Genomic DNA, 27,681 nt, shown 5'->3' on the forward strand with positions numbered 1-27,681 from the left:
GATCCCAAAGAAACGATGTGTGTCCGCCTCAAACGATCAATGTCTGCTGTCGCAACGATTCTTGTTAGTTGTTACTTGTTGAACGATTTCTTCGACAACGCCTATTAATTAAATTTATAATTCATATACAGCAATGTTTACTGTTTTAAATGTTATTTTATACTTTTTTTTTTTATCGTCAAATTCCGTCTTGATAGCGTTCGCAATGACTCATTCTCATTGGATATTTGGATGACTAAAGCCGAACGCCGTTTTATCACATGTAAATACGTAATCACCCGCGCCGCCACACATAGTTGTTGACCGGTAGATAGCGCGACGGCGCGGTGTCGCCGCCATCCACTATTCACGCAGTTAATTTTCTCATCTATACAAAATGTTATTATATTACGCGTTGCATTGTACATTATTGTAACCACTACAATAAATACGTTGATTGTCCGTGCACCAGAGATCATCATTCATCAATCAGCGATGTGTTAGAGGGTCATTCATTAATAAAATAAAAATTACGACCACGTTCATCTTGATAGGTAGGTTGTACTACAGCAATCCGCCTATATTATATCCGCTTTCATCAAAGCTTATTAGTTATTACTATCGGGCTCGCGTTAAAAATTTCGTGGTTTAGATAATATTGTAACATTGTGTACATAGACAAAAGGTTTATTTTGTTGCTGTTCTGAACTTTTGTTTTCGAAAATATCGTCTGGATTTACAATAAAATTGTATACTAGGTCGTTTTCGTTATAAAAATGTACGTAAGTACCTATCTATAGTATAAATTAGGTATTGAATATTAATTATTATCCATTTTATCAATGTTATTTATTACACATTTTATTATTCCGAAATAACGTCATAACTTCGTAATTAACGATTTCTTACGTCGCTAGTTATACATATCGGTGCAATATAGTACATAGAAATGGTCATGTTTGTTATATTTAAACGTCTCGTGGTTCGTGTGTACGCATATAGTCGGTTTCGCTTGTAAAAAAATTATAGAATCAATGCATTATCAATTAAATTGGTTTTGTTATACCTACTAGATATACTACCTAGTCATTCCGGTCGACACCACTCAACAGCCGTGTCAAACAAGAATATAATATAAATTATAAATTATACAGAATAGTGTTTCTATCATGAACCAAAAAGCATCTATTACCTATCCATATTACCCGTACGTTGTACGAATTTATCATTTTTTAACTTTTAATGGTAAAACTATTAATTAAACCATGCATTAATTAAGTGTACTCTTCTATGTTCCTAACATCAAAAAAAAAAAAATTAAATTAAAATCGTACGATGCTTATACTTGGTCAAGTTATTGTGATGGTTTACGTTTGTGACGAAAATAATAAGCATCGTCCTGCACATTACGAAAATACGTATATACGCATAAGTATAATAACAATAATAATAGTATTGCGCGCAATATCGTTTCATGTAATGAAATCAATTTGCATATTATAAATAAATATATTTAGCCATACATGGTTACCCATAAGTACTACACTCAACGACATAACCGTTGTTGTTATTTGTTATTTTTACCAACTGACAATATTATTTAAAAAAAAAACAAAATAAACTTAACTCGATATTCAATCCTATACGCATAAAAATTAAAAAGTGTTTTCATTTTTAATATTATTAAATTTTCTGGTCAAATGCCCGTCTATGAATATTTAACAATTAAATGACAATTGTTTATTTTATCATACAATAATGGGCAACGGGCATCACATGTCAACACATTTCTTTACAGTTTTACTTTTACTACTGTTTTTAATATTTACTCCAGAATCGAGAAACTTGATAAAAAATAAATTGAAAGTGTATTGACACAATATTTGTTAAATTCCAATCCACAAAAGGACTGTGTGAAGCTTTTTGGTATTTTTCAGCTCAATAAAAAGTTTTTAGAAGAAGTTTAGAAATTATGTTAGATTATAATAACCTGTAACCACCTTCTTTCGGAATCTAAAATATATACAAAACTGCCGAGGTAAGAGTATAGGCGGTAAGCACACAGTGTTAACTAAGGCAAGTGATAACAGTTTTAGAGTTTTTACCCTTTAGTTATTATTCAAATTGAATCTGGAGAAGAATACGTAAAGTGTTTTTCCCTTCGTATTCAAATGATTTAGGTTGTTAGCCTGTGAGTGTGCGTGTCAAAGCTATAGTACAAACGAAAAAAAAACGCTGCACAACAATACAATTAATTTGACGGACAGGTCTAAGTCTCTTTACATTAATTATGTATATAATATATTTACATACCCATGCGAGGAATAATAACTCTCCTTTAAAATTTAATCGGTGAATTAATTATTTAATTTACTTAATTAATTATATTTTTTGTTACCATCAATTCTAGTAATAATTCTATAATATATTTAGATGTATACTAAGTGATTATTTTAATACAAATCATTTTAGTACCTCTCTCAACATTTAAATTATTTACGAGTCGATTATAATAAATATTACTATAAAATCATATTTTTTATATAATTCTCAAAAAATGTCATACAGTATACTTTGTAGGATTGAATAACGTTAACTTGTGAACTTCAGACGTTAAAATTCATAATTATTAGCATTAATATATAATAGTGTTGGTGTAGACATATAGTTAATTTGTAACAAATAACATTTTTTAATTTTATATCTTCAAGTTATTTAAATGTTTATTGAAAGAGGTGCTATTGGCCGATGTACGTCAAAATAATTGGCAAGCTGTACCTGTATTATAATAAATATCAATATTATAAATTATCGTCTGGTAGGTTTATTATGAAATCAAGTATCATAAAAGAAACTCGTTGAAAAAAATCGGGTACCTACTACAAAAAAGTATAGTTACTACATATTCATAATTCACTCCAACTAGACCAAATTGCTTATACGTTAAACACTTAAACAGCACAGTGGTTTATGAACGAGCAAATGTTTGTAATTTTATTTGCTTAAAAGCTTAATTCTACCATTGATTATAAATACAACACATATAATCAATGCTACATTTATTCTACAAACACAATTGACGTTGTTTATGTTTGTATGCTTTGATGACGTTGCATAAGAACATTGTTAGTAGTTAACACCTACATGTCCTACCTGCATTTACTATTAGGTATTTAAAAGTTTAGGACAGTTAGGACAACGCATTGGCATACTTTCAACTTTTTTTTGGGTTCAAAACTTTTGTTAATTCTAATATTTTATCTATAGGTATTTGATATTATAAAATTGTTATTTATTTATTGCTACACTTAACGTCTTTGTATGAACATAATCTACATTATATTATAATATAATATCAAATTAAAATTTCAATATCTTTAGTTACTTAACCTTTTCTCGGGTTCTGGCGACAATGTACGATGTTGTGAACAAAATATATAAACACAGTTATATCATGCATTGTATATATAATCCAGCTTTTAATATTATTCCTGGATTGATTACCTTCTGTTATTGATTTGCAGAATTCTAAACACAGTGTAAGTAAATTTCGAAATATAAATTGGAACTATTATTATTTTCACAGAAAATTGAATGATAGTTATTTTTAGAAATTAATAATTAAATTCATAAAAAATCAATTGTATACACCTACCTACATTTGTATACCTACTGTTTTTAAATTATTTTTTTTTATTAAGTGGTGATTATGTCTTATGCATGTATATATGTGTATAATAGTATTATACCGTATTTCATAATATGTCTTGTCTCCTTACCCTGTTTCATAAATAGTAAAAATGAATAAATCATTACAATATTTAAAATGATAATAAATTATGATGTTTGAATGTTTTCATTGCTAATAGTAATAAATAATAAGTATGTAGGTAATAGTTACAATTTGTAACTTATACAATCTAGATAAATTGCCGACACGTAACCCATATATTAAAATATTACCTCGGTGTATTCGTAGTCACAATAATATAGTCATATTATATTAATAGTTATCGTGAATCACCTTTTTAAGTTTTTAAGTTAAACCACTTAAAACAGCTACTAATATTTTAACAGCTATACAATCACAAACCAATTGGTATCTAATTTACCATTATTTTTCGTAGTCATTTAAGAGTTCAAAAAAGGCTGTATAAGATAAATTTAGTGTTTCAAATAAAAATAATTCTGGTTAGAAGTTTACTCCCAAGTCTTTATTAAATTTAAAAAATCTCAGTTATTAATAAATTATAGTATGAATTATTCGAAACAGTTGGAGCCAACGAGTTTTCAGAACAAAAACATGTCTTACGACTTACAGAAAAACTCTCATGCCCTATAGAATAATCAGATTTCACGTGTAAAAGAAGAGAACATTTTGGAATTCGGATCAAAGCCTGATGTTTAAAATTATAATTTATAATTATAGAAGTTAAAATAAGCAAATTTATATATTGCTCCGGGGTTTTCTTCGCTGAGAGCGAGTCGGAGGGATGTTGAGTTTTTGAAGATTTTCCGTGCTTCGGAGTATTTTGGGCATATTGTTACAATGCGGTCGATCGATAGGATCACGTTACATGCTTTGCATATTGGAGCAGGTTACTTGGCGATGAGGAATGAGTGGGTGAGGTGTGTGTGGACTATTCTGACACGAGTTATAATGACCTCGTCTCTTCTTTTTAGGCTACAGGGAAAATTCCATTTTTTGATGTGAGGCTTGATGTTCCTTAGTTTATTTGATAGGGGGACACGTTGGACCAGTTTTTCTGCCAAGTGTCTAGCATTTTGAGGTTAATGATGTTGAGTGATTCTGAGGATGTGGTTAGGTTTAGTTTTGGAGCATTATGGTGGAGTGTAGCTTCGTTTGCGAGTTTGTCTGCTGTTTCGTTGCCAGAAATGCCGACGTAGGACAGTACCCACACGAAAGTGAATGTTTTATTTGACGTTGATATCAGTTCCTGAATATGCTGTACTAGTTCATTTGTAGAATAGGGATTTAGGATTGATTTTAAGGCACTTAAAGAGTCACTGATTATAACGATAGAGTCCAAACTGGAGGAGGAGGAGGAGGCGATTTTCAGAGCTTCGAGTTCTAATTTATTTATTGTAGTTTTTTATAGTAACAACTTCAAAACTTAAAAAGCCAACATAAAAAAAATTCCAAGTACATTTATATTATGATTATGTGACGTATAATCTTTTTAAATTTGTATTATTAAAAGAATTTCTTCAAAATAATACTAAAAATACAAATGTCGTATAGGTAAAGCTTGAATAAAAGCTGTCTTAACGTTAAGAAACAACTTCCGTAGAGTATTTAATATTTTTTTTGCTTTGATTGTACTGTGTGTAATAATTTGCTAATATTATCATATTGCTGTGATAGGTCACCTTATTATGTTTTATACATTTTAATGAAGAAATAATTAAGTGGGTACTAGGTAATAGGTACTGTGTACTATGTAAAGATAATAATAATAAAACCCATCATTGTTTTACATGTATGTATGTACCCTATGGCCTGTATGGTTACTGTAGGATTATATTTTAATATTTTATCAAATTAATATATATACCTAAATACCTAATCAAGTATAATATTTAACAAGTTAACATGTAATACTTCTATGCTACCTACAGAAAGTACAAATTACCACTTAATATAATTTTAAGCTGACAATACTAACACTATGCTCTATTTACATATGAGGGCACTGGGGACATATCACTCTTAATCCGGGCCTGTATATAAAATTCATGAAATACGTATGTCATTTCTCAAAAATGTTCGTAATGTATGTAACATATTTAGTAACGTTTCATTACTGAAGCACCACTTTAAGAGTAGAAATATATTCACTTATTATTTTTCCAAATACTGAAACATATGATATATTATATCAAATTACAAAAAGGCATATATCTGTGCAATGGCTAAAACTGTATGACGATGCACATGTCCTGGGTACCATACAAATAAGTTATTTACGTCAATTTATTTTGGAAAATAAAATACTATAAAAAATGTTTATAAAAGTAATACGGATAACGGATTGAAATAGTGAAATATATTAAATAACATTATAACAACATTGTTGATTTATGTTTTTACGATCTTACTTATTTCATTACTAAAGTTTGTAATTGGAGATTCACAAACCCAAAACAAGTATTTAAATGATAAATCACACTGTACTGGCAACAAAATATAGAAATAACGACTTATTACCAACTTTTACTGAGTTTATAAGTTGTTAAGTTTTTATTCTAAACTAAAATTCATAGGTACCAAGTCTAAAATATCGTAAATATATAACGAGAGAACACAGATATTGTTCATATTTTTAGCTCGACGCACTATTAATACATTTGATTGATCGGTGATTATAAACAAACAATCGATTAAACCGATTTATCGATGTCACAAACGATTAATTTAAATAATCAAACAGGTGTATACACATGTATATACTTAAAATACTGTACTTGTAAAAAATTAATTATACAGCTGTAGTTCTCAAATATATTGCTTATAATGCCTATTACTAACACATATATTTTATATTAGAGGATAATATATAGTTTAATGGAATATTATTAAAAAGCAAGTTGAAGTTGTATTTTATTGTTAAATGTTGAAAATATTTTGAAAAATTATGTTCGTGATCATGAATCTAAACGCGTAAACGAATGTTGATTGTTGAATATAAATTGAATAATTCATTGAAATATATTATGAATCAAATCAGTTCCTCATTGCTTAAATTACAATTATAAGATACGATCAATAAGTTTATTTGTGTAAATACATTGTGAAACAATATTGTCGTTGAGTACCTGTAGCAGCATATAAAGAACTTCCTGTTTTCAATATTTTTTTCGATTAAGTGTTGATTTAAATATTGTGATGTACATATTGCGGTCAGCGGTCACGGCAGTAGTCCAAAAGTTAAATGTGTGTAAATTACAAAAAAAATCATAGAGCAATGAGTTTGTCAATAGGAACATTTTCATTCATTCATAATTTACGATTTAATCGGAAAGATAAAACATCAGTGAACGAACACCGACACCATGCTTGTTACTCGACTGCGATCGTCATAGAGAGACGTTAAAGTAAAGCAAAATAACATGTAAAATCTCCTACCTGGTTGTTTATTATTGTTCATTTGCAAAAAATCTACGACAAGGAAAAAGATATCGTCGATTTCTCTTCTATGACTTATCTGAGTCTCTTCGGATCCCGCCAGGCAGGCTGATAATGCGCTACAACCGAAAACGATACGGATTGGACGAAAACATTTTGTCGTCAGCGCCACAACCAACGAGAAAGCGTCGACGAGCGCTCTCACACGCTACACGTTATGTGTTGTATAAACTGTTATACCTAATGCGCGGTTACAAAGTATATACCACACTCTGTGTGAAGTTGGCACCCCTACATCAAAACAAATCGAACAAGACCGATTGTCAGTTAAGGATCTTCATTTGTAAGTGATTTGTAAGTAATACACTACTAGTACTGACTACTTAAGACTAGAATAGTATAATATTCCATCTTAAACCGTCGTATATACGTGGTATAGAAGGAATTCACCACTCCGCCGGGATAACGAGAACAATGATTTTCGTCAAAGAAAATGTATGGTGATTTTTCACGTGGTGAGGTCGCGATGACATGATTCAAGTAAAATTCTTTGCTGTAAATATTTTGCATAAATCCTCTAAGTATTTTCCAATTCAAGTACTGTTGATGCATTGCATAGTAAATGCGGTAACTGGTGTTTAACATAATATGATTTGAGTAAAATTGGATTCTACTTTCCGTAGTACTCACTACCCATATGTAAATATCCAGTATGGTATTTTTAGGTACTTTAAACAGAGTGCGGCTGATGGCGGTATACTGATCGCAAGATTCAGCCAATCACAGAGTCACTTTTTATTTGTTTAACTTGCTACTTGCCAGGGACGACAAGGGGAGAATGGCCGTAATAATATTATAAACTATGATCGATATTAACATAGAAAACGGAAACTGGATTAACAAAAATATAATAATATAATACTGTCACATGTATTTAATACTAAGACAATATGTAGGTACCTATTTATCGCACATAAGCTGTAATACTAATTCGTATTGTATTATGTTAAGTTTTCATCCAAGTTCGCTACAGTACGTAGGCCTATTTAACCGTATAAAAACGTTATATATACAATAATTATTAATTACAAATAGCCGAGAAGTAACATTATTAGGGTACAACATTTCAGAAGGTTGATTGTAGGTTGGGGGGTAATATAAAATTGTAAAGTGAAGCCCCCCACATCTATAATCATGTTCACACGATTTTATCAGAATATTTTAGTAAAACGTTTACACTATACATACACCTTCCAAAGTACCGAACCATAATATTGTTTACTCTAAATTCTGATATACATAATATGTATACTACTATCGCATTATTATGTTAAGTTCATATATGGCAGTAATAATAAGCAATAACCAAATGTTAATGACTAAATCAAATAATTTATATGATACCGAAGGCTTGAAATGGACAATTATTTATTTGCGTCTATATGATCACACACACAGCAATATTAAGTTTCGGCACGTTCGTTTAAATAATCTGTATGTCAGAAACAAATGATAAATATATTTTACATGTCTTAAAATATTATATTATTGTATGGACGCTACCCCCTTACAAACAATTCCGGTTGTTAATTAAAATCATTTTTTAGTAAATTAATTTTATCTACATGATTTTGTCGGCAATAATACCGATAAGGCGATAATCAATAGCGTTACGGGGAACTCATTTTATTTTTAGCTCTGAGGACAATATTATTTATATTTAATGTATCTTTTATAGTATTATTTTGTTTGCCAGTACATAGTGATCGACGGACTACCGTCGTTATCGTGTGCATGTATCGTTAATCGTTGCCGCGTTCATAATTGTATTCGTTATTTTTTGTATTTATTAGCACTCGTATTTGTGGTATACTATGACAAAAGAAAAAAAACAAATGAGTCGGTTGAGAAGTTTCATTTTGGAATTCGGGGATAATGTATTTTCCGCAGACGGAAGAATTTTATTTTGTAAAATAATATGTGAAATTAAAGTAGAATATGAACGGCGAATGGCGATCTAGTGTAATACAACATATACAAACCGTAAAACATATGAAAATATGATTGAACAGAGGGAAATGTTCAATACAAGAACCCAGAAAATGATTACACAAACTAATACAACTAGAATATCATTATAAAATGATTATTTTTTATTACATAAAAATTTTAATTGCTAGGTAAAGATGCTGAGTGTTGAAAAATCCAAATTTTTTTTATAATATAGTATGTATAAAATATAAAATTTTAGTAATGTGTACAAGATATGTTTTTTAACATCTTTTTAATTAAAAATAAATGCATATTTAAGCACATATTTTGATCTTTTTTTGGTGGCTTGGTGCATATGTATACGCATATTTTTAAGATTTTAAGCACATAAAGTCCAACGGTCAATTAGTACGTATTTAAGTAGGTATGTAACAAGTGTTAAAACCATTGACATACCTATTAAAAAGTATTGTTTGTCGTTAATTAATATGTAATAAACTAATATATTATACGTGAAAGTATGAAACAAACAATAAACATACCTAATTAATGCAAGCATGCAACAAATAATGGTAACCTATATCTAAAAATATATCAAAATCATCATCATTTATTATAAACCTAATATCTACCAATATCGATGTCAAATATAAATATTTTTAATTTTAAAGAATTCAGTTTAATAATATATGAATTCCATGCTAATAAATTTAATTTCAATCAGATAGATATATGTGAAGAAAATAATGGACAGAGTGGTTCTAGAGCTTAAACTTCGTACGGGTGACCATAAAAATTTATAAGCTATAAAATAACTCAACTCAGTTCCCGATTATTTTCCATCCAATATCTTTCCATTTCCTTGCATTTTTTATGTACTCGAATAATCATATCCATTTTTTTGGTATAACTATCAAACATTTTTATGCACGATACCCACCGGGCCACAGATATATTTGTAATATATATATATATAAATTACCATACCACAACTGAAGTTATAACTAATCAAACTTGAAACTTCTGATTGTAGTTATAGCGGTAATATTATGTATGTAAATCTAAGTACCTATAGTAAACTAGTAAATTACTAACATTGAAATAACTTATAAAGCATATTTATATGTAAAAAAATAATCTCTGGACAGATGTAGTAAATTTATTTTTATTGTTACATTTTTAACAGTTGGGCACCAAAACATGGTTTGATACCCGCGCTGCTGCTCACCCTACCAGCCAGTACGCTAGAAACACCACTGAATAAATACACAATGCAGCAAATAAACCGACTGGCACTAAACAGAACATTGATTTTAGATAAAACAACAACAAATAAAAAATAAACAAATCGCACTACCGCAATAAAACATTAATGCGGAGAGTGAGTTTCTTTAGCTTCTTATATCTCTATTACGAGTTATGGCCATGTCGTCTTACCTATATATACATCGTATTAAATTCGACAACCTATGCAATATAATATCTGAGTATATAGGAACACATACACCGACACACTGGACTTTGAAACTGGAACACTCGTTAAATATTACAAAAACAGTAATGTTTATACATATTGAGGACGAGGAAAAACAAATTAAAAAAAACACAACTCGTTTGTTTTTTTTTTACATTTTTATTTTCAACACAACTTTTTGTTTAAAAATTAAGTATACATGCATACAAACGAAAATTATTGATAAAAAGTCGCTTATAATTAATGTATGCCTGAGTACACGAACTATAAAGACTAATCACACAACATAATAATAATAATAATAATAATGATAATAATAATAATAATAATAATTAATTAATATTTTAATTTAAACAAATGATGTATTATTGTATTGTAGATTTTTTTGTTTATTATTATTTTATTTTTTTTGTTTTTTTTTTATTCGTAAGATGTTTGGATAATATCAGCTCTAGTACAACCTATATCATATAATTATATATTTTATTGAGCCGCGAACGGCGACCATCGATATTTCACCGTTGTACATTAATTAGGTACTATTCGAGTAAGTATAATAATATTATAATACTGTTCGAAACCATCTCGAAGGTTACACATTAAATACATAATATAGGAAATCAGTAGAGGGATACATAAAGCAATTATTTATAAAATCGTATGATTATACACTATATATAGATATGGTCTCCTATTACAACACAGAGAAGTAAAAATAGGTATTCAAGAAAACAGTTGGTCCTTAATAGCGTAGTTTCAACCCCATTTTTTCAATTTTTTTTTATACAAGTAGTAAAACGTTTTTTGCAATAACTTAATATTTATTATTTTATTTTTTGATCAACAACAACAAAAATGTTCAAATATTATCTGAGCACTAATATAAGCAAATACCGATTATTTAACTCCTTTTATACAATTCTCAAATAGTTTTAATGAAAAAATAGACTTTTTTGCCAAAACAACATCATCAGTCTTTGTTCAAGTACTTTTTTTTAACATTTAAAAAATTCTTAATTTATTTTTCTTGGCGCTACCGTATATTATAATGTCTACAAGTGCGTTTCGATGTAAAATATTCAGTGTTGATTTTATTATATCGTATTGATTGTTAGTTTTATAATTTTTTTTATCATCCGTAATTTGTGCATCGAAATTTTCGATTTAACTGTTATTATTTTATACAAATACATTAATCGGTTTTCCTGAACAACACCCAGTTAGACTTCCACGCGAACAAGAAAGAGTTGTGTCTGAAGGATACAAAAAATGACGATTGTCCTAACAAAAACAACGCTTATACATATAAAACAGTTGTGAGGCACCTAAAAATTAAATACGATACAATATATGAACTTTGTTTTTGTTTAAGTCTACATAATATTATATATAATAATAATAAATGTATCATTTTCACTTTTTTTTCTGCTAATGTTTACGTTTCACAAATAATAATTTAATAATAATAATATATAAAATGCACTAGCGTACACGTGCGCTTAAAATACTAACAACGCGCCTTATATTTTAAACTTAATGTCTTATTAAATATATAGCTAGCCTATATATAATATACTGTATAATATAATATACATATAAAATAGAAATTCAAAAAAAAAATTACAATGATAAAAAGTCTACCAACACACTGCAGGTGTATAGTATTCCACCGCAAGATATGTATACATATAGAGTATATAATAATATTGTGTTTTACAAGTACCGATAAATTATAATACATAAATATGCATATGTTGTCGTTTTCCGAGCTTTTCGGGGAAAAACCTCAGCGTCACGATGAAACATATTATAGAAAATATATCGTGAACACTTATATAGTATAAAATAAATCGTCCAGGTGACTAGAAGTATATTTGGGTATGCATGTAGTGTGGCTAATTAGGTTTGTTTGTATTTTATTGTTTTCTTTCTATACGTATTATCGACTTACACGCATCGCGGCATTACACGAGCTTCCTTGCCTCAGATGGCCGAATTTATCGAAAACACATAATATACAGGTATAATGTCAAACGGCATATCATTCTACGTGAACACCGTATTAATTATTAATATATTACTATGCTAAACAATTACACTAAAAACCTACATAAATATTAATATATATACCTTTACATATATATATATATATATATAATATGCACGCGCACACACACACACAGTTATATATATTATACACATGTATAGGTATATTGATACATATGAATAGTAATACATATATTATTGTATGCTATATAGATAGTTATTATATGTACTATATGCTGTTGATAATATATAAAAAAGTATAAAAATATTTACATAAAGTAGACTACACGAACAAGTAGTGTAGGTATATTATGCATAATTATTAAATAGAGTCCGATAGACATTTTTTTTTCATCGACCCGTTCAATATTTATTATTATTATTATTTTTTTTTCAATTTTATATTTTTAACAAGTGGTAGAGTAATAATGTGATTCGTTTGTTTGAAAATGATTAAAAAATTAAAATCGTGAGCGAAAAACAGAAAATTACATTCAACTTCCATAATATATATGTATAAAATTGACATACGTTTTTATCCTATATATATTATTAAATACCTATCGACCACCATCGAAGCAGCGGTTTTCACGATCATTTCGACTAGATAGGTAGGTATATATATATACTGTGGACACATTTTTTCATCTAAATAGGTACGTACCGTAATAACACAATAATATTTTATAAAATATAATAATAATAATAATAATAATAATAATAATAATGATAATAATAATAATGATAGTAGTATTAATAATAATAAATAGGTAACGAAAAAAATAGAGAAATGAAAATAAAAATTGTACGCATTGAGAATTGACACGAAATATGTTTACATAGAAATGCACATATGGTTTATTATAATTATTGTCATAATAATATAATATGCGCGTATATAATATTATTATAATGTATAGGTACCCGAAAGGGATGGAGTTGGACCCTGATGTGGCACATGCGTAATACAATATAAACCGCTATATTGAAGACCCGACATCGGGAAAGATCTATGTAAAAAAATGTAATGCTATATTTTATTAACGGTTATTATTATTAATTATGGTAAATTTATTCGATTTTTAATTTTTGTTTTTTAGTGATTTGCCACAGATTTTTCACATTTGATTATCATAAGCTTGGCCGACATGACATAGGTACTACAACACCCCTAAACTACGAAGTGATAAGAAAAATAAACACGTCAGCGACGGTGAAATATTATTATAATTTATAGGTATACAATATGAAATATAGAATATATAATATATAATAATACATCGATTTATCTCTCCTCTCTAACGTAGTAACGCATTATTTTGAAGTATTATATTAATTTATTATGGTAATTTAGATGCCCTGATAGTATTACCTATACTGTTTACACATTTAACGATTGTATATTATGTATTGCCCTATACAAGAGGAAGGTATAGTTTAATATTATATTTTTATGGGTCCGAGAGGACGATTCCCGACGCGAAGCAGACGGTGGTCGATTATGTACCTACACCATGTGTATTACAATGCATACGCGCCTACTCACTATACCATTTTCGTGAGAAGAAAATAATTTTTTCGAAACTGGAGGACGATCTCGATTGGGTTTATTATTATCATAAAAACCGCAATGATCTCTCCGTGTGTATGTGTGTAATATATATCGATCATTAATCGACGGCGAAATGGAGAGAAGGGCAAGTGGTCGAGATCGCACTCTAAATGTGGTAAAATGTATAGTAATATAATGACACATTGTTGTGTAACGCGAACAACGCGAGACGGCTACCTCCTACACGATAATTGACATGGGTTTATTTTTTTTTTAAATTATTATTATGATTTTAAGAATACGGTTAGAAAAAAAAACTGATTTAAAATATTATATGCAATACATTATACCATTGAGTATACATTATACAATAAATACTCAATGATTAACCTAAACATTTTATAGCGAGGTAATGATGTTGGCGAATATGTGCTACGATGACGTCGCGTATGATCCATACACCTATAGCCGCAGGTACGCGGTCAAAAAGTATGAAATGTGTAGGAAGGTGGGTAAATGTGTGGCACTTTCCAACGGGAAGGGAAGAATGAAAAATGTCTCTCGCGAAGACCGCGCATGGCATGGACCGCCGTGGCTCTTGTCACGGACGTTGCGATGCGTGAGTGCCTCTGTTGATTTTGGCCGGATGATCGCACTAATTATTAGGGTAGGTAAAACAAAAAATAATAGTTATAATAATGGCACATGATCAAATATATTAAATAATATTATTAGTGGAGATGGCGGAGAGGGAGGGGGTGGGGGATATATTAAATAGCAGAATTAACCGAAAGTAGTAATTTATTAAAATAGTAGTCTAAAATAGTAAAATATATAAAATATAATCAATCGTAAATATTATGTCAAACAAAACTTAACACGGTCGAAAAATACGCACCCTGATTAAATTGTTTTGAGTTCGGGAATCTATATTATATTATATTGAATTTGAATTTTAAAGTGTTTGTTACAAATCGGAAACGCTCCCACCCATCTTTGGTGGTGAGCGATGATTAATGAAAACGAACAAAAATTCACTTTACACGTCATCGGTGGTGATGATGATAATAATAATAATAATAATAATAATAATAATAATAATAATATAGTAAATCTATTCCGGGGGTGGGGAGATTTCTCCTCTTGTTCCCAATGTAATATTTTTTTAATTACTATTCTATTGCTATAAAAGTTACGTTGGCACGATCATTATTAAATAGTAATAATATTTTTAAATATCATTATAATTTATAATACATGTTGTCTACAAAGTCTAAAAATTTTAATAATAATAATAATAATAATAATAATAATAGTAATAGTAATAATAATAATAATAGTATTAATAGTACTGATAATAATAATAATAATAATAATAATAATAAATTATACATAGTATACGATTAAAATGGAAAAAAAATGCACTATTTCAACCATAATAATATAATATAAGCCATTCGTCGTATAAGTCAATGGTATACTAGCTGTTCCAATGACGACTCTATATGGACATAATATATATTATAATAAACGATACATAGGAAACGTGAAACCAGTGTACAAATACGGGCGGGGCGAACACTAACCTTACGCTACTAAGAATGATTATTACCAATATGAAAAGGCACGGTTTGTTTGTTTTCACACACACACACCGTACCGATGGCATTACCATATTTATTATTATAAAATATGTCGTAAGTGTGCGACGTTTCTAATAACTACGGAATAAAATTTATAAAATTTAAATTTAAACCAAAATATAAAATATATCATACAAACGTAAGGTACTATACTTACTTAATAATATCATCTAATGTCAAGCGAATAAAATCTACTTAAAGTAAAAATAAAATAAAAATAATTCAAAACCACACACAAAAAACCACTGACTAGACAAAATATTTTTTTTTTTTTTTTTTAAACTTCATTAAGATATACGAAAAATAAAGTAATCGTGTAATGTATGTACGTATGAGCACATAAAAAAATATATACCTAACGTATATAGGTACAAAATGCACAAGGAAGTAATAAAAATGTTAGTAGGACGTTTGGAAGAACTTACACGTTATATAAATATAGTAATATTATGTTACTGATTGGAAAGCGACATCGCTTGGAAAGTAAAAAAATAAAATATTTGGAAATATGTTTTCGAAATTAATTATCATGTATTATAAAAATTATATTAAAAAAAATGTATAACAAGTTTTAATTATCTTTAAACAAAAAAAAAATAAAAATAAATAATAAGAAATAAATAAAACAAAAAATGCGCATTGTCGTATAAAAAATAATTATAGGAGACAATAATATAATGTGTTATTATTCACTGATAAACATAATAATATTGATAGTGTTCATATTGTTGAACTTATAATATTACGATGACGAGGACAATAAGATATTACTTATTACGTTTTCTATTTTAATTTGTTTTCAAATCGAGATAACACGAACTTTAGCAACTAAACATGTAACTTAAATGGAGAGACAAGCGCAAGTTTACAAAGCTATTATTAGCTAACTAAATGCCTCATTATTAATTAATATTATAATCGTCAATAATAAATAATAATAAATTCGAAAATATCATTAAAAATGCAAAAATAATAATAATAATAATAATAATAATAATAAAAAATAATAATAATAATAATAATAATAATAATAATAATAATAAACGCGTAAAACACAAACACAAACACTACATTTAAAGCTACATATTATCATATTAATTTAATTTTTCGGTGCATAAAAAAAAATTAAGAAAAAAATTAAATACTGTGAAGACACTATTATCCTTAACTATAAGAATACGAAAGTACAAAAAATCAATTAAGAATAAAAAGTCTAATGGAATACCGCACATTTTACTTTTTTTTATTTATAAAAAGATGAAAATTAACTAAAATTAAACTCAACAATAATAATATCCAATAACTACTTAGACAAAGAAAAACAAAAACTAGTGAGCAATCCCACTATAACAATTATTACTCCCAATTAAAAAATTATAAATTTTTGTTGATTTCGTACTTTTTGTTTGTAGGTACGTTTTATAATTAAGATTTCGTTTTCAACGCTTGATTATTAATATAAAATAACAACGCAAAATATGAGAGTTACACACTTACACAAAAATTGATTTAGTAATTATTATAATTCTAGTATAAGTAATTATGTATAATAAATGTATAATTAGGACAAAAAATATTGTAAACCTGTACACGTACTAAAATATTTTTGAGTTCGAATATATAGAAATGAACGAAAAATAAAGGATAAACAACTTAAATAATATATTTTTAGGTAGGTATTTTTTCTCAAATAATACAGGTTAAAAAAAATATGGTGCGAGTATCCGTACATTAAGTGGCGAAAAAAAAATAGGAGACTCGGAATCCGAAATTTGACTAGCAAAGTCCCATGGAAAGGAACGCTTCAACAAATCAGAGCAGATACTTTGATGTAATAACAAAAATATTAAAATTAAAACAATTAAACAAAATTAAAATTAATTTAGTTTAAAGGCATGTTGGTAAGAAAACTATCCTGGGATTTCAGTACATTTTAATGAATACAAAAATAATAACAAAAATAAGTAAGTTTCGCGCACTAAAGAGGACAAAGACACTCGCTAGCCTAATTATTTTTTTCATCTACTACTTTTTAAAAGTTATGTTTAATAATAATTAATTCACATAATAATAATACAAAATAACAGTCCTTAAGTTACAAATTACAAGTCTCAGAATTTCAATCTAACCTGGTTACAATAAAATATGTATTTAAAAAAAACATCCAAAGAATAAAAACCCCGCGAAGTTAAAATATTAAAAACGTTAAAAGTTAGAGGTAAAAAACACAAAAAAAAAAATCATAATAAAACAAACATGTACTGTAGATGGTTTTTTTTTGTTTTTTTTTTTTAACTGGCATTTATATTTTTGTGGGTTTTAAGTACTCAAAATGTAACAGGTTTACACTGTGAATTTGCTAAAATGAAACAATAATAATTTACTCAATTAATAAAAACATAATTATGTAACTGTACTCCTGACAGGCATTAAACGCTCAGGACATAATGATAATATATGTATGCAATGTATATAATAAACGCGCACAAACCTGCGACAATTTTTTTTTTTGCATAACAAAATATTGTGTGATGAGCAGTGGACACAAAGAGAGCGAACAACTTTTTATCGGGTGGGGAGAGAAGAAAAGAAAAAAAAATGTCAACAGATTTTCTTTTGACAAAAAAAATACCGTTTACATTTTTTTTTTCATTTTTCATGGCGACATGATTCAATTAAATTTTTAGGAATGCTTAATAATGAGATCTACATTAACATCGGAGGTATTTGAATGTAACGGTAGATGTACAGCCGATAGTCCTTGCTGGCCAGCACGACGGAGCCGTCGTCCATGAGGGCGACGTCGAAGCACTGCGCGTGCTTGACCTTGGACTCGAGGGCGGACACCAGCTGGCCCTCCTGCGTGAAAATGGTCAGATTGAAATTGTTGTGGTTGTCGGCGATGAGTATCTCGCCCGAGGCGTTTATGCCCACGCCGATCGGATAGTTGGTGATGCCTTGGCTGCCGATCTGCCGCAGGTACTGGCCCTCGTAGTTGAACACCTTGACGCAGTGCGCGCGGTTGTCGGATATGAATATCTCTTGTTTGTCGTTGACCACCACGCCGTTGGGGAACTCGAGGTGCTTGGAGCACCCGAACTTGACCAGCACGTTGCCGGCTTGGTCGAAGATGATGACGCGCATCACCTTGCACTCTACCACCACGATGCGGCCCTTGTTGTCGACGGTGATGCCGCGAGGGTGCTGCAGTATGTTGGCGCCGAACTTGCGGACGAACTGCCCGTACTGGTTGTAGATCTGGATCTGGTGTGTGGGCGATCGCTCGGTGACGATAATGTCGCCGGACGGCTTAACCACGGCCACACGGTTCGGGTACAGCAGCTGTCCGTCTCGTTTGCCGCACTCGCCGAACTGGAACTTGAACCGGCCCTCCTTGTCGAATATCTGGATACGGTGGTTGTTGGTGTCCGCCACGATGATGTCGTTCTGAGCGTTCACTGCCACGCCACTGGGCTCGGTGAACTGGCCCTCCATGGCGCCAAACTCGCCGAACTTGCAGTGGTAGATCATCTTGTGTCGCTTGATCTGCGACTTCGGTGGGAATATGGACGCAGTGAACAATTTGCTGGACAGGTCCAGTATGGAGTCATTGTTGTCGATGGTCAGCGGGAAGTCTGCGCTGCCGTTCTGGAATATGTCGCCACTGCCGCCGTTGGACCACTTCTCGTACGGGTTGATGCTGTTCATGCCACCACCTCCCCCGCCGCCGTTACCGCCACCGTTGCCTCCGCCCATGCCGTTCATGCCGTTCATGTTGCCGATAGCGTTCAGGTTCAGGTCACCGATCGAGCTGGCCGAGAATGGTCCTAAGCTGTTGACGCTGTTGAACCGCTTGGACAGTATGTTGTTAGTGTCGTACTGGCCGGACGAAAGTGGGCTGGTGGACGTCAGTCCGTTGGAGTATGGACGTTCGATGATGCCTCCACCGCCGCCGCCTCCTCCGTTTGTGCAAGTTCCATTGTTGTGCTGTTGCAGCAGGTCCGCGGGGACGCCACCACCATTCATACATCCGTTGGAGATGATCGCAGAATTGCCGTTCATCAGCGACCCGTTCGTTGGACGGGCGATCGGTGGCTGCTTGCCCGGTCCGATCACTCCTAGTTCAGTGCTGGACCGCACGTACCCGAAAGTGTTCCTCACGCCAACTTGTATGGCCTGGTAGTTGGACACGAATTCTAGGTCACAGATGTTCTGCACGCTGTTATCGGGTTCGTAACTCATCAGCGACTGTAGTTTGGAATCCAGCAGTTTCTTGAAAAGCAGGCACTCGACGACGTTAGCGTTTTTGGTCAGACGGTCGACGAACTCGCCAGTCTGATAGATCTTGTCCACCACCTCCAAGCCCTTTTGTGAAGCCTCGTTCAGTGTCAGCTGTTTGGCGCTGTACACGCTCTCCACCTCCTTGAGCAGCTCCTGTTTGCGCTCCTCAAGCATGGACCGGTAAAATGCGAATGTCTCGTTGATTTCGTTCTGTGCCTTGTGGTACTGCACCTGCAGCTTGTTGGACGTGTGTTCGATGTTCTTGACCATATTGCGGATGTCGGTGGCCTTAACCTTGCTCTCCTGCACCGTACCGTTGAGTATGTCCAGCAGTTTGACGCCAATGTCACTCAGGTGCTCCACGTCGTGCATGCTGAACTGATGGTCGCTGAGGGTGCACTCCTTGCACACGGGCACGTTGCACGTGCGGCAAAAGTACTTCAGCGACTCGTTCTTGTGACGTGAGCAGAACACGACACGGTCGCCCACGCTGGTCGGAATGAACGCATTCTTTGTGTCATCGCCGTTCTCGAATGTCAAACCGTGCAGGCGGTGGTCTTCGAAACAGTTCATGAATTGGTGAGCCATCATGCAGTTTGCGCACAACGTTTGCTGACAGTCGTAACAATATGCCACCACGTTTGTGTTGAGATTCTTGCAGCCCTTGCACACGCCCGCAAACTTGTCCGGGTTGACCTCGATCGAACCGTTCACTGTGAAGTCGGGCAACAGTCCGGATATTCCGCGGTTTGTAAGGATGCACTCCTGGTGACAGTTGGGGCACGTGATCTTCTCCGGCTGATCCTGGTTATTCTCTAAGCAGGCGTGACAGAACGTATGTAGACAAGGAAGCACTCGCGGGTTTGAGAATATCTCATGGCACAACTGGCATTTGCGGGGACCAGTGTTGTTGCTAGTTCCACTGCCACCTGTGGACACGCCCGAGCCGCTGCTATCTGAGTCGGTTGGTGAGTGGCTGGATGACAACGATCTATTGTAGTCCGGGCCGAATGTGTTGAATCCGGATAACGAATCTAGAGACGGCGTAGGAGAAGCCATCATTTAATCCAACGGGTTTAAATCTGTAACACACCAAAATCGACAGGTCAATAAAATTATTATACAACTAAAACGAAAAGCGATGGTAATGAATAATATATTAATGATATTATATTTGCTTTTTGCCCACATTATATTACGCTTGTGAGTAATCCGTTACATAATACAATTAAAAACAACAAACAACAATAATGATATATATCTTTTTCAATTAGTTTTGTTTGTTTATATTTTATATATAGAATAAAGGTGGATAATAAAAGGCCCATGTATTTGGTATTTCTAAATTTCCAACTATGAGTCACTGCGACCGATAACTTCATTGCCGGTGCGGGATTACCATGGTTACCGACGCCGCAGCATCGTCGGCACGATTCCACGGGGAGAAAACGCACACTTCCGCCATTGACCTCTCTGCCATCACCTGCGTCCACCCACCTACTGGCCCTAACTATGCAGCGCAAGCGCATCCAATAGCTTTTGTGTTGACACTCAGATCGTGACTACACACCGCCACCACAAGGGTCAATGAACCATAAACATTTCCGACCGTTAAACTTCTGATGTTGTTATAATAATACAGAACGTTTTACCGTTTAAACATGTAAACAAAATTATTTTAGGAAATATATTCAAATCATTTTAAGTTAGATATAGCTTGTAAATTTAAATTTAAACAAATAAATAATAAAAAAAAGAAACTAAAAACTAAAAATATGCTTTTTTTTTATTGAAACTTCGTTGTACAATTGATTTCGACAGTTATAATAATTAAAGGAATATATAAAAAAATAAATATACAGTGGACTTAATTATATAAGCAGCCCAGAATTGCAAAATATGCCTATTAAAAGGCAATAAAATAAATTATATTATTTGTAATTTTATTTAATGTAAATAGAAAAGGGCTTTAGGAGTTATTAATAATAAAATATACAGAGTATAGTTGTAATTTGGTACATATTGACACAAAAAGCGAGCGGTCAAAATGTTTATTCAAACATCAAAAGGTGAAGTATCTCCGCTCAAGTTCAGTTTAATTTGGTAATCTACTTCAGATATTTATCTTCCAAAAGAAAACATAGAATTCTTGACACCCCCGATGCCCCAGCATATTAAAATATTAAAGCAAAAATTTAAGACTTGAAGAACACCACTCGAGGTGGCCCGTTTGTTGGTTTTGCCGTTATTTTTCTGTTCCGCACAACAATAGCTTGAACACGTTTGTCAAGGGGCAACAAAAAAATATAAACGGCTCACCTACCTGAGAGGAAATAATAAAATGTTGAAATAAAAAAAAAATGCTTTTGTTAATACGTCGATTAACGTTATATAAGGATTAACATAATTTTTCGGACACACACATGACTGACATGGGTTTCTATACAACTAAGAAAAACTATACATACAAACTTGTACCGTCGTGTATGAGAACCAAACAATTTGTAGGGTAATGAGACCACTTTTGCATTTGTGTGGTGGTGAGGACGCGACGTATAAACACATAATATGGCGGGGCTTGTGAGAAATAACGTGACAACGGGGGGGCCATCTTCTGAAAGGTGGTTCCCTTGTGCGCATTTTCCCCCTATCCTTTTATATTTATTAACTAAAAATATTTTAAAAGGATCCACGCCCCGCAGATTTTTTATTAAGCGGTTTTATTGCTATTTTTCCCTCCACTGCTAATTTTTGTTCTTCAAAAACCTCCCTATCCGTAGTTGTTCGCACGTCATCCAAACCCGATTCGGCTGCTGTACTCTACTTCGATATATTTTTATTTACTGGCCAAAAACCGTACAAATAATATTATTATTTCTTTAGTTGGCGAGGGTGGTTCAAGAATAAAACGCTTTATTATACGGCGCAGCGATGCGGGGGCGAAAAATACGGTATACTAGGGGTCGATCGCCTTCGTTTCCACGGCAACTAGTTGTTGCTCCAGCATACGAGTACATAAGACCAAAACAATGGCATTATATTATATGCACAGTGTGCATACATCGTCTTCGTTTCTCCGGATACCGAACATAATATAACGACAAAACGAGCATTTTCTTACAAATATATGTATACTAAATTAAATTCAATGCATATAGAAAATATTTTTATATATATTCATACATATACATGTTGCACAAAAATATTCAATATTCCTCAAAGGATACTCTTAGGACGAATTTACAGATTTTTAATAATCTCAAGTACCCATTACAATAATCATAAATTACACAATCACGGTGTAACAAAAGGGAATTTGACATTTTTCACCCAGAAATAACATTAAAAAACGTCAAATCTTCGGGACCAACTTTAAAGAAGCGTAGGTAGTAATAAATAATATAGGAATCGCCCTAAATTTCGACACAAATATTTTTTTTTACTGCGGGTGGTCCAAAATTCGAACGCTTCTTTAAAACGTTTTATAACGACAGCGGAGAAAAAAATACACACTCACACGCACAATCGACCTTGGTAGTGTCTAGACGTTAGTCTTTTGGCTCCTCTAGTCCAGCTGCAATGTACAAAACGTGGGCGGGCGGGGTTATCCCCGCACACATTATTATTTAGCCGTATAACTCGTTGTTCTTTGATTCTTTTTTATTATTGCTCTTTTTTATTGTTGTCTGGCGGGCGATTCTTGGAAAATCCTAACCTGCACATAAACGGCACGTTCTCTACGGCAATCAACGATGTGGGTACCTTATACAATATTATAGAGAACACCTACCCAATATTTAACAACCAAAATCATCACTAAAGTATATAATTTTCGAGGAAAAAAATTATATTTAGTGACAGTACCTTAATACGTTAGGTATTTTTTATTTTGATGCGATAAGTCGGATCCGTATATAAGCAACAGGGAGAAACAACGTGGATTATTGATTCGCCTTGGGGGAGGACCTTGAGCCCGGGCGCTCGTGTGGACAACTGGGGTCGGCGACCGCAATTCCTGACAAAAAATAAACTTCCCATTTCCCCTAAAAAAACACGGCAATGCGAATTGTTGAAAGGGGAGTGAACAAAAAAATCAATTTGTACTTTTTCAAAAATTAGACAGAACGCAAACTCTGTCCACGCGTTCGCAAAATTATTGTTACTATGCACAAGTATGACCAATCGAAGGCGGGTTGAGAAGAAATAAAAACTACTATTATTACGGTTACCTATTTTGTTCAAATAATCTCAGTCTGAGACTTATTATAATTCTGACGGCCGATGGGTAAATGCTTGTTGTATATTTAAACTGTTGACAAGTACACGCGATTGCCAAACGTTTGCGGTTTTATAACTTATATAGTTATATCAGAAGTGATTTATCGTATTTATTATAGGTATTGGTACAGAAATTTAAAAAATTGGAACCTTCCGGCTTGGAATTTAATTTTAATAATAAAGCCTATTAGCGAAAATCATGATAATAATTAAAATATTTAAAATACATATTATAATATTTGAATAATATAGCCTATTCGTATTAGGTGAAACCGTGGCTACTAGCTGCTAATAGGGAGTAGCCACATTTCACTATTATTACTAATTATATTGACACCACTAATTAACTAGGGTACCGAGATCATTATGTGCATAGGTGAGCCAATTGCCATGGTGAACAATACATTTTCTCATTTTGTTTTATTCGGTTTTTGTTTTGTATTGTTTTCTTCGAAATCTATCACACCTTAATACTGTGCACACAATTGGAGGCGGGTCGCATAAATGCAAAACCAAAATAACGAAAACATTATAATAATAGTGCGTATATGTGCCATACTGCGATATAGACGATGAGCAGAATAAAAACAAATCCTGCGAACCGAGAAAGAAGGAAACGCGGGGTGGTGTGCTGCCCGCCGCTGGCGGTGGTGGCGCGGCGGCGGAATACAGTGTGACCAACAGTGTTTGTCGACCACCACCTCCATACGAACCTTAACCTTGGCGCTCGTAAATGTTGCGGTAGGTCGAAAGTGAGAAAATTCGTACACACACACGACGGCGAGTGTGGTGTTAATCCGGTTTTACGCGTCGCGTTTACGCCGGCGGCTACACACCGAGAACTTTGCCATAAAATATATTATACTATTTTTATATATATATATATATACATACAACATTAAATTATACATAATACTACCACACATTATACTATTGAATAACGTTGTGCGATAGTTGGGGGTCTTCGTTTCAAACCGATACGACGAGAATCGTGTACACCGCACACACGTGGTCGTAGACACGGCTGCAGTGGCGTACGTGCAGACCGTGTGTGAATCTAAATGACATTACAGCGATGTAATGTAATATTATATATTTATATACATACACATCGATACACCGCGCGTGCGCACGACCGGCTGTGGAGACGAGTCGTTATAAGACAGTTGACGTCACAATACTATTATTGAATATAATTATTATTCGTTATGGAGTAACGAAACGACATTAAAATAACGCGTACCGCATGGGTCCCTTGCATAATCCGCTCGGTAATCGACACGATCCTACCATCATATTATATCATTATGCGAGAAACACAGTTACACCGCCGCCGTTGCGGGTGAGAGGAGAAGCCTTTAAATGTATTAACAATATCCGAGTGCGATACACATTGCCGGTCGGAGAAAGTACGTCGAAAAAACCACGTTCGTCGGGCGGCGGCGGCGGCGGCGAGTAGAACAGAGAAACCTTTTTTTTTCTTTTGTTCCAACGTGGCGCCAAATCGAGAATACGACACACGAGAAAACCGCTGCCAAAACAACAACGCGGTAATTGTACGGGAAAAAAACAAGCATGCGAGTCTTTTGTCGGCGGCGGGTGCAGGAGCACCTGGCGGCGGCTCTGTGGTGGTCGGGCGAGCATAACAGTCACCTGCTCGGTCTTTTGTTGGGTTTCGCGCGGTGAAAGGCGGCGCACAAACTTCGAAAAAACGGTTTCAGGGCGTCGGCCGATACCAGCACACGATGTGTTTGGTCGCAAAATAATAGTAATAATTATGGTAATGTAGCAAATGCGATTCAGGTCGTCGGTGCATGATATGATATACTATGATATTTATTTATTTATTTATTTATTTATTACACGCGGCGGCCCGGCGTCCTCCCGATTACCGCCCGAAGCTCATTTGCGTTTTCAAAACTGCACCCCTACTACGACATTAATGATATTAAAACGATAATAATAACAACGTAGGTACACGCGCGTTTTAAGACGCTAAAGAGGGACGAACGAACACACTCGCGTTTATTGCGGTGTGGTGGGAGAAAATACTTACACGCGCGATAAATGGGGTTCAGATCCGGTCTGGTATAGATTATTATTATGATATTACACAACGCACACAAACCGATGACCTAACACGGCCGAAAGCGTTCATAAAATAATAACGCACCGTATATAAACGTATAATATAATATACCTCTGCTTTTTAGTAGAAAAACACACATTATTTATTGCCGCGTGCTTGTTACACACGAAACGAAACGACATCGTAAATTATCGACGACTGCGCGTCTAAAAAACCGAACGCACCGAAAGATATACATATTTTATCGGCCTAACTGTACAGGTAATTAACGTTTAACGGCTGAAATTATTACAAAAGCCGATTGCTTTACATTTGTTCGTCCGTATACGGTTCGGCGCCACACTTCAATCCGCGCGAAATTATGATCGAATTGGGTTACTGGGTCGCGTCGGGCGAATTTCGCGCGTCCGCTGAACAATCGCAAGTGTCCTCGGTCGACACGTATGTCAAGGCCCGAAAAAACACGCAGAATTTGGTGCAAAAACGAGGGAAAAAAACCTCCTTCCAATGACACACGGCACGATGATGCGGGGCGGATGCGAGGACGGCGCAAAATTATAATACCGGAGTGGAAATAGCAAAAAATCCCACCGAGGTCGTCGTGATCGCGTATTATCATTTGTAGCTACACGTAGACAACCGCGTTGGCAATCCTGGGGGGGGGGGGGGGGAAGGGGGGAGTAAAATGTAAAATGCTGTAATTTTTGGTAACCCGACCGGGAAGCGTCGAGCCTCGCGTGGCGGACGACCGAGCGTGCGTGAGTTACCCAACCATACAACAAATACATTATGCCTCGTCGTCGTAATGCGCGTGTAGAGTATAATATTATTATTATGTTGGGACCAACCTTCGACGGACGATGATAATACAACATAACAACATAACATGACCCATTGGCACAGATAAGTCTCGAGCGCGCACACAATATTATACATACATACATAATAATAATAATAATAATAATAATAATAATAATAATAATAAGAATATGAGAATAATAATGATAATAAGACGCGCGCGATCGGACTACTTTCTAACAAAATACAAGTCGTCGCCTATGGTTACGTATTGTGTGCGGCGGCGACAACGACGGGCGTGTGCGCCGCACGACATAATATTATGTCTTTCCACTCGGCCAGATAATAATTTAATATACGTTTTACAGAGTTACGTGTGTATTTGTCTTGGCATGACGACGA

General features: G+C 33.3%; 1 protein-coding gene across 5 annotated transcripts in view; it reads right to left on the reverse strand.

The window, feature by feature from the left end:
- Positions 1–17,471: 17,471 nt before the first annotated feature.
- Positions 17,472–27,681, reverse strand: part of LOC111027516 (brain tumor protein) — a 65,799-nt gene continuing 55,589 nt past the window's right edge. For all 5 annotated transcript variants that reach the window (XM_022305915.1, XM_022305914.1, XM_022305917.1 and 2 more), the window contains exon 3: positions 17,472–21,196. In XM_022305915.1, the coding sequence (XP_022161607.1) occupies positions 18,540–21,176 (2,637 nt within the window). In that variant the 5' untranslated portion in view covers positions 21,177–21,196 and the 3' untranslated portion in view covers positions 17,472–18,539. The remainder of the gene's footprint in view (positions 21,197–27,681) is intronic.

The sequence above is a fragment of the Myzus persicae genome, unplaced genomic scaffold (genome assembly GCF_001856785.1).
Source record: "Myzus persicae strain clone G006 unplaced genomic scaffold, MPER_G0061.0, whole genome shotgun sequence".
Lineage (NCBI taxonomy): Eukaryota > Metazoa > Arthropoda > Insecta > Hemiptera > Aphididae > Myzus > Myzus persicae.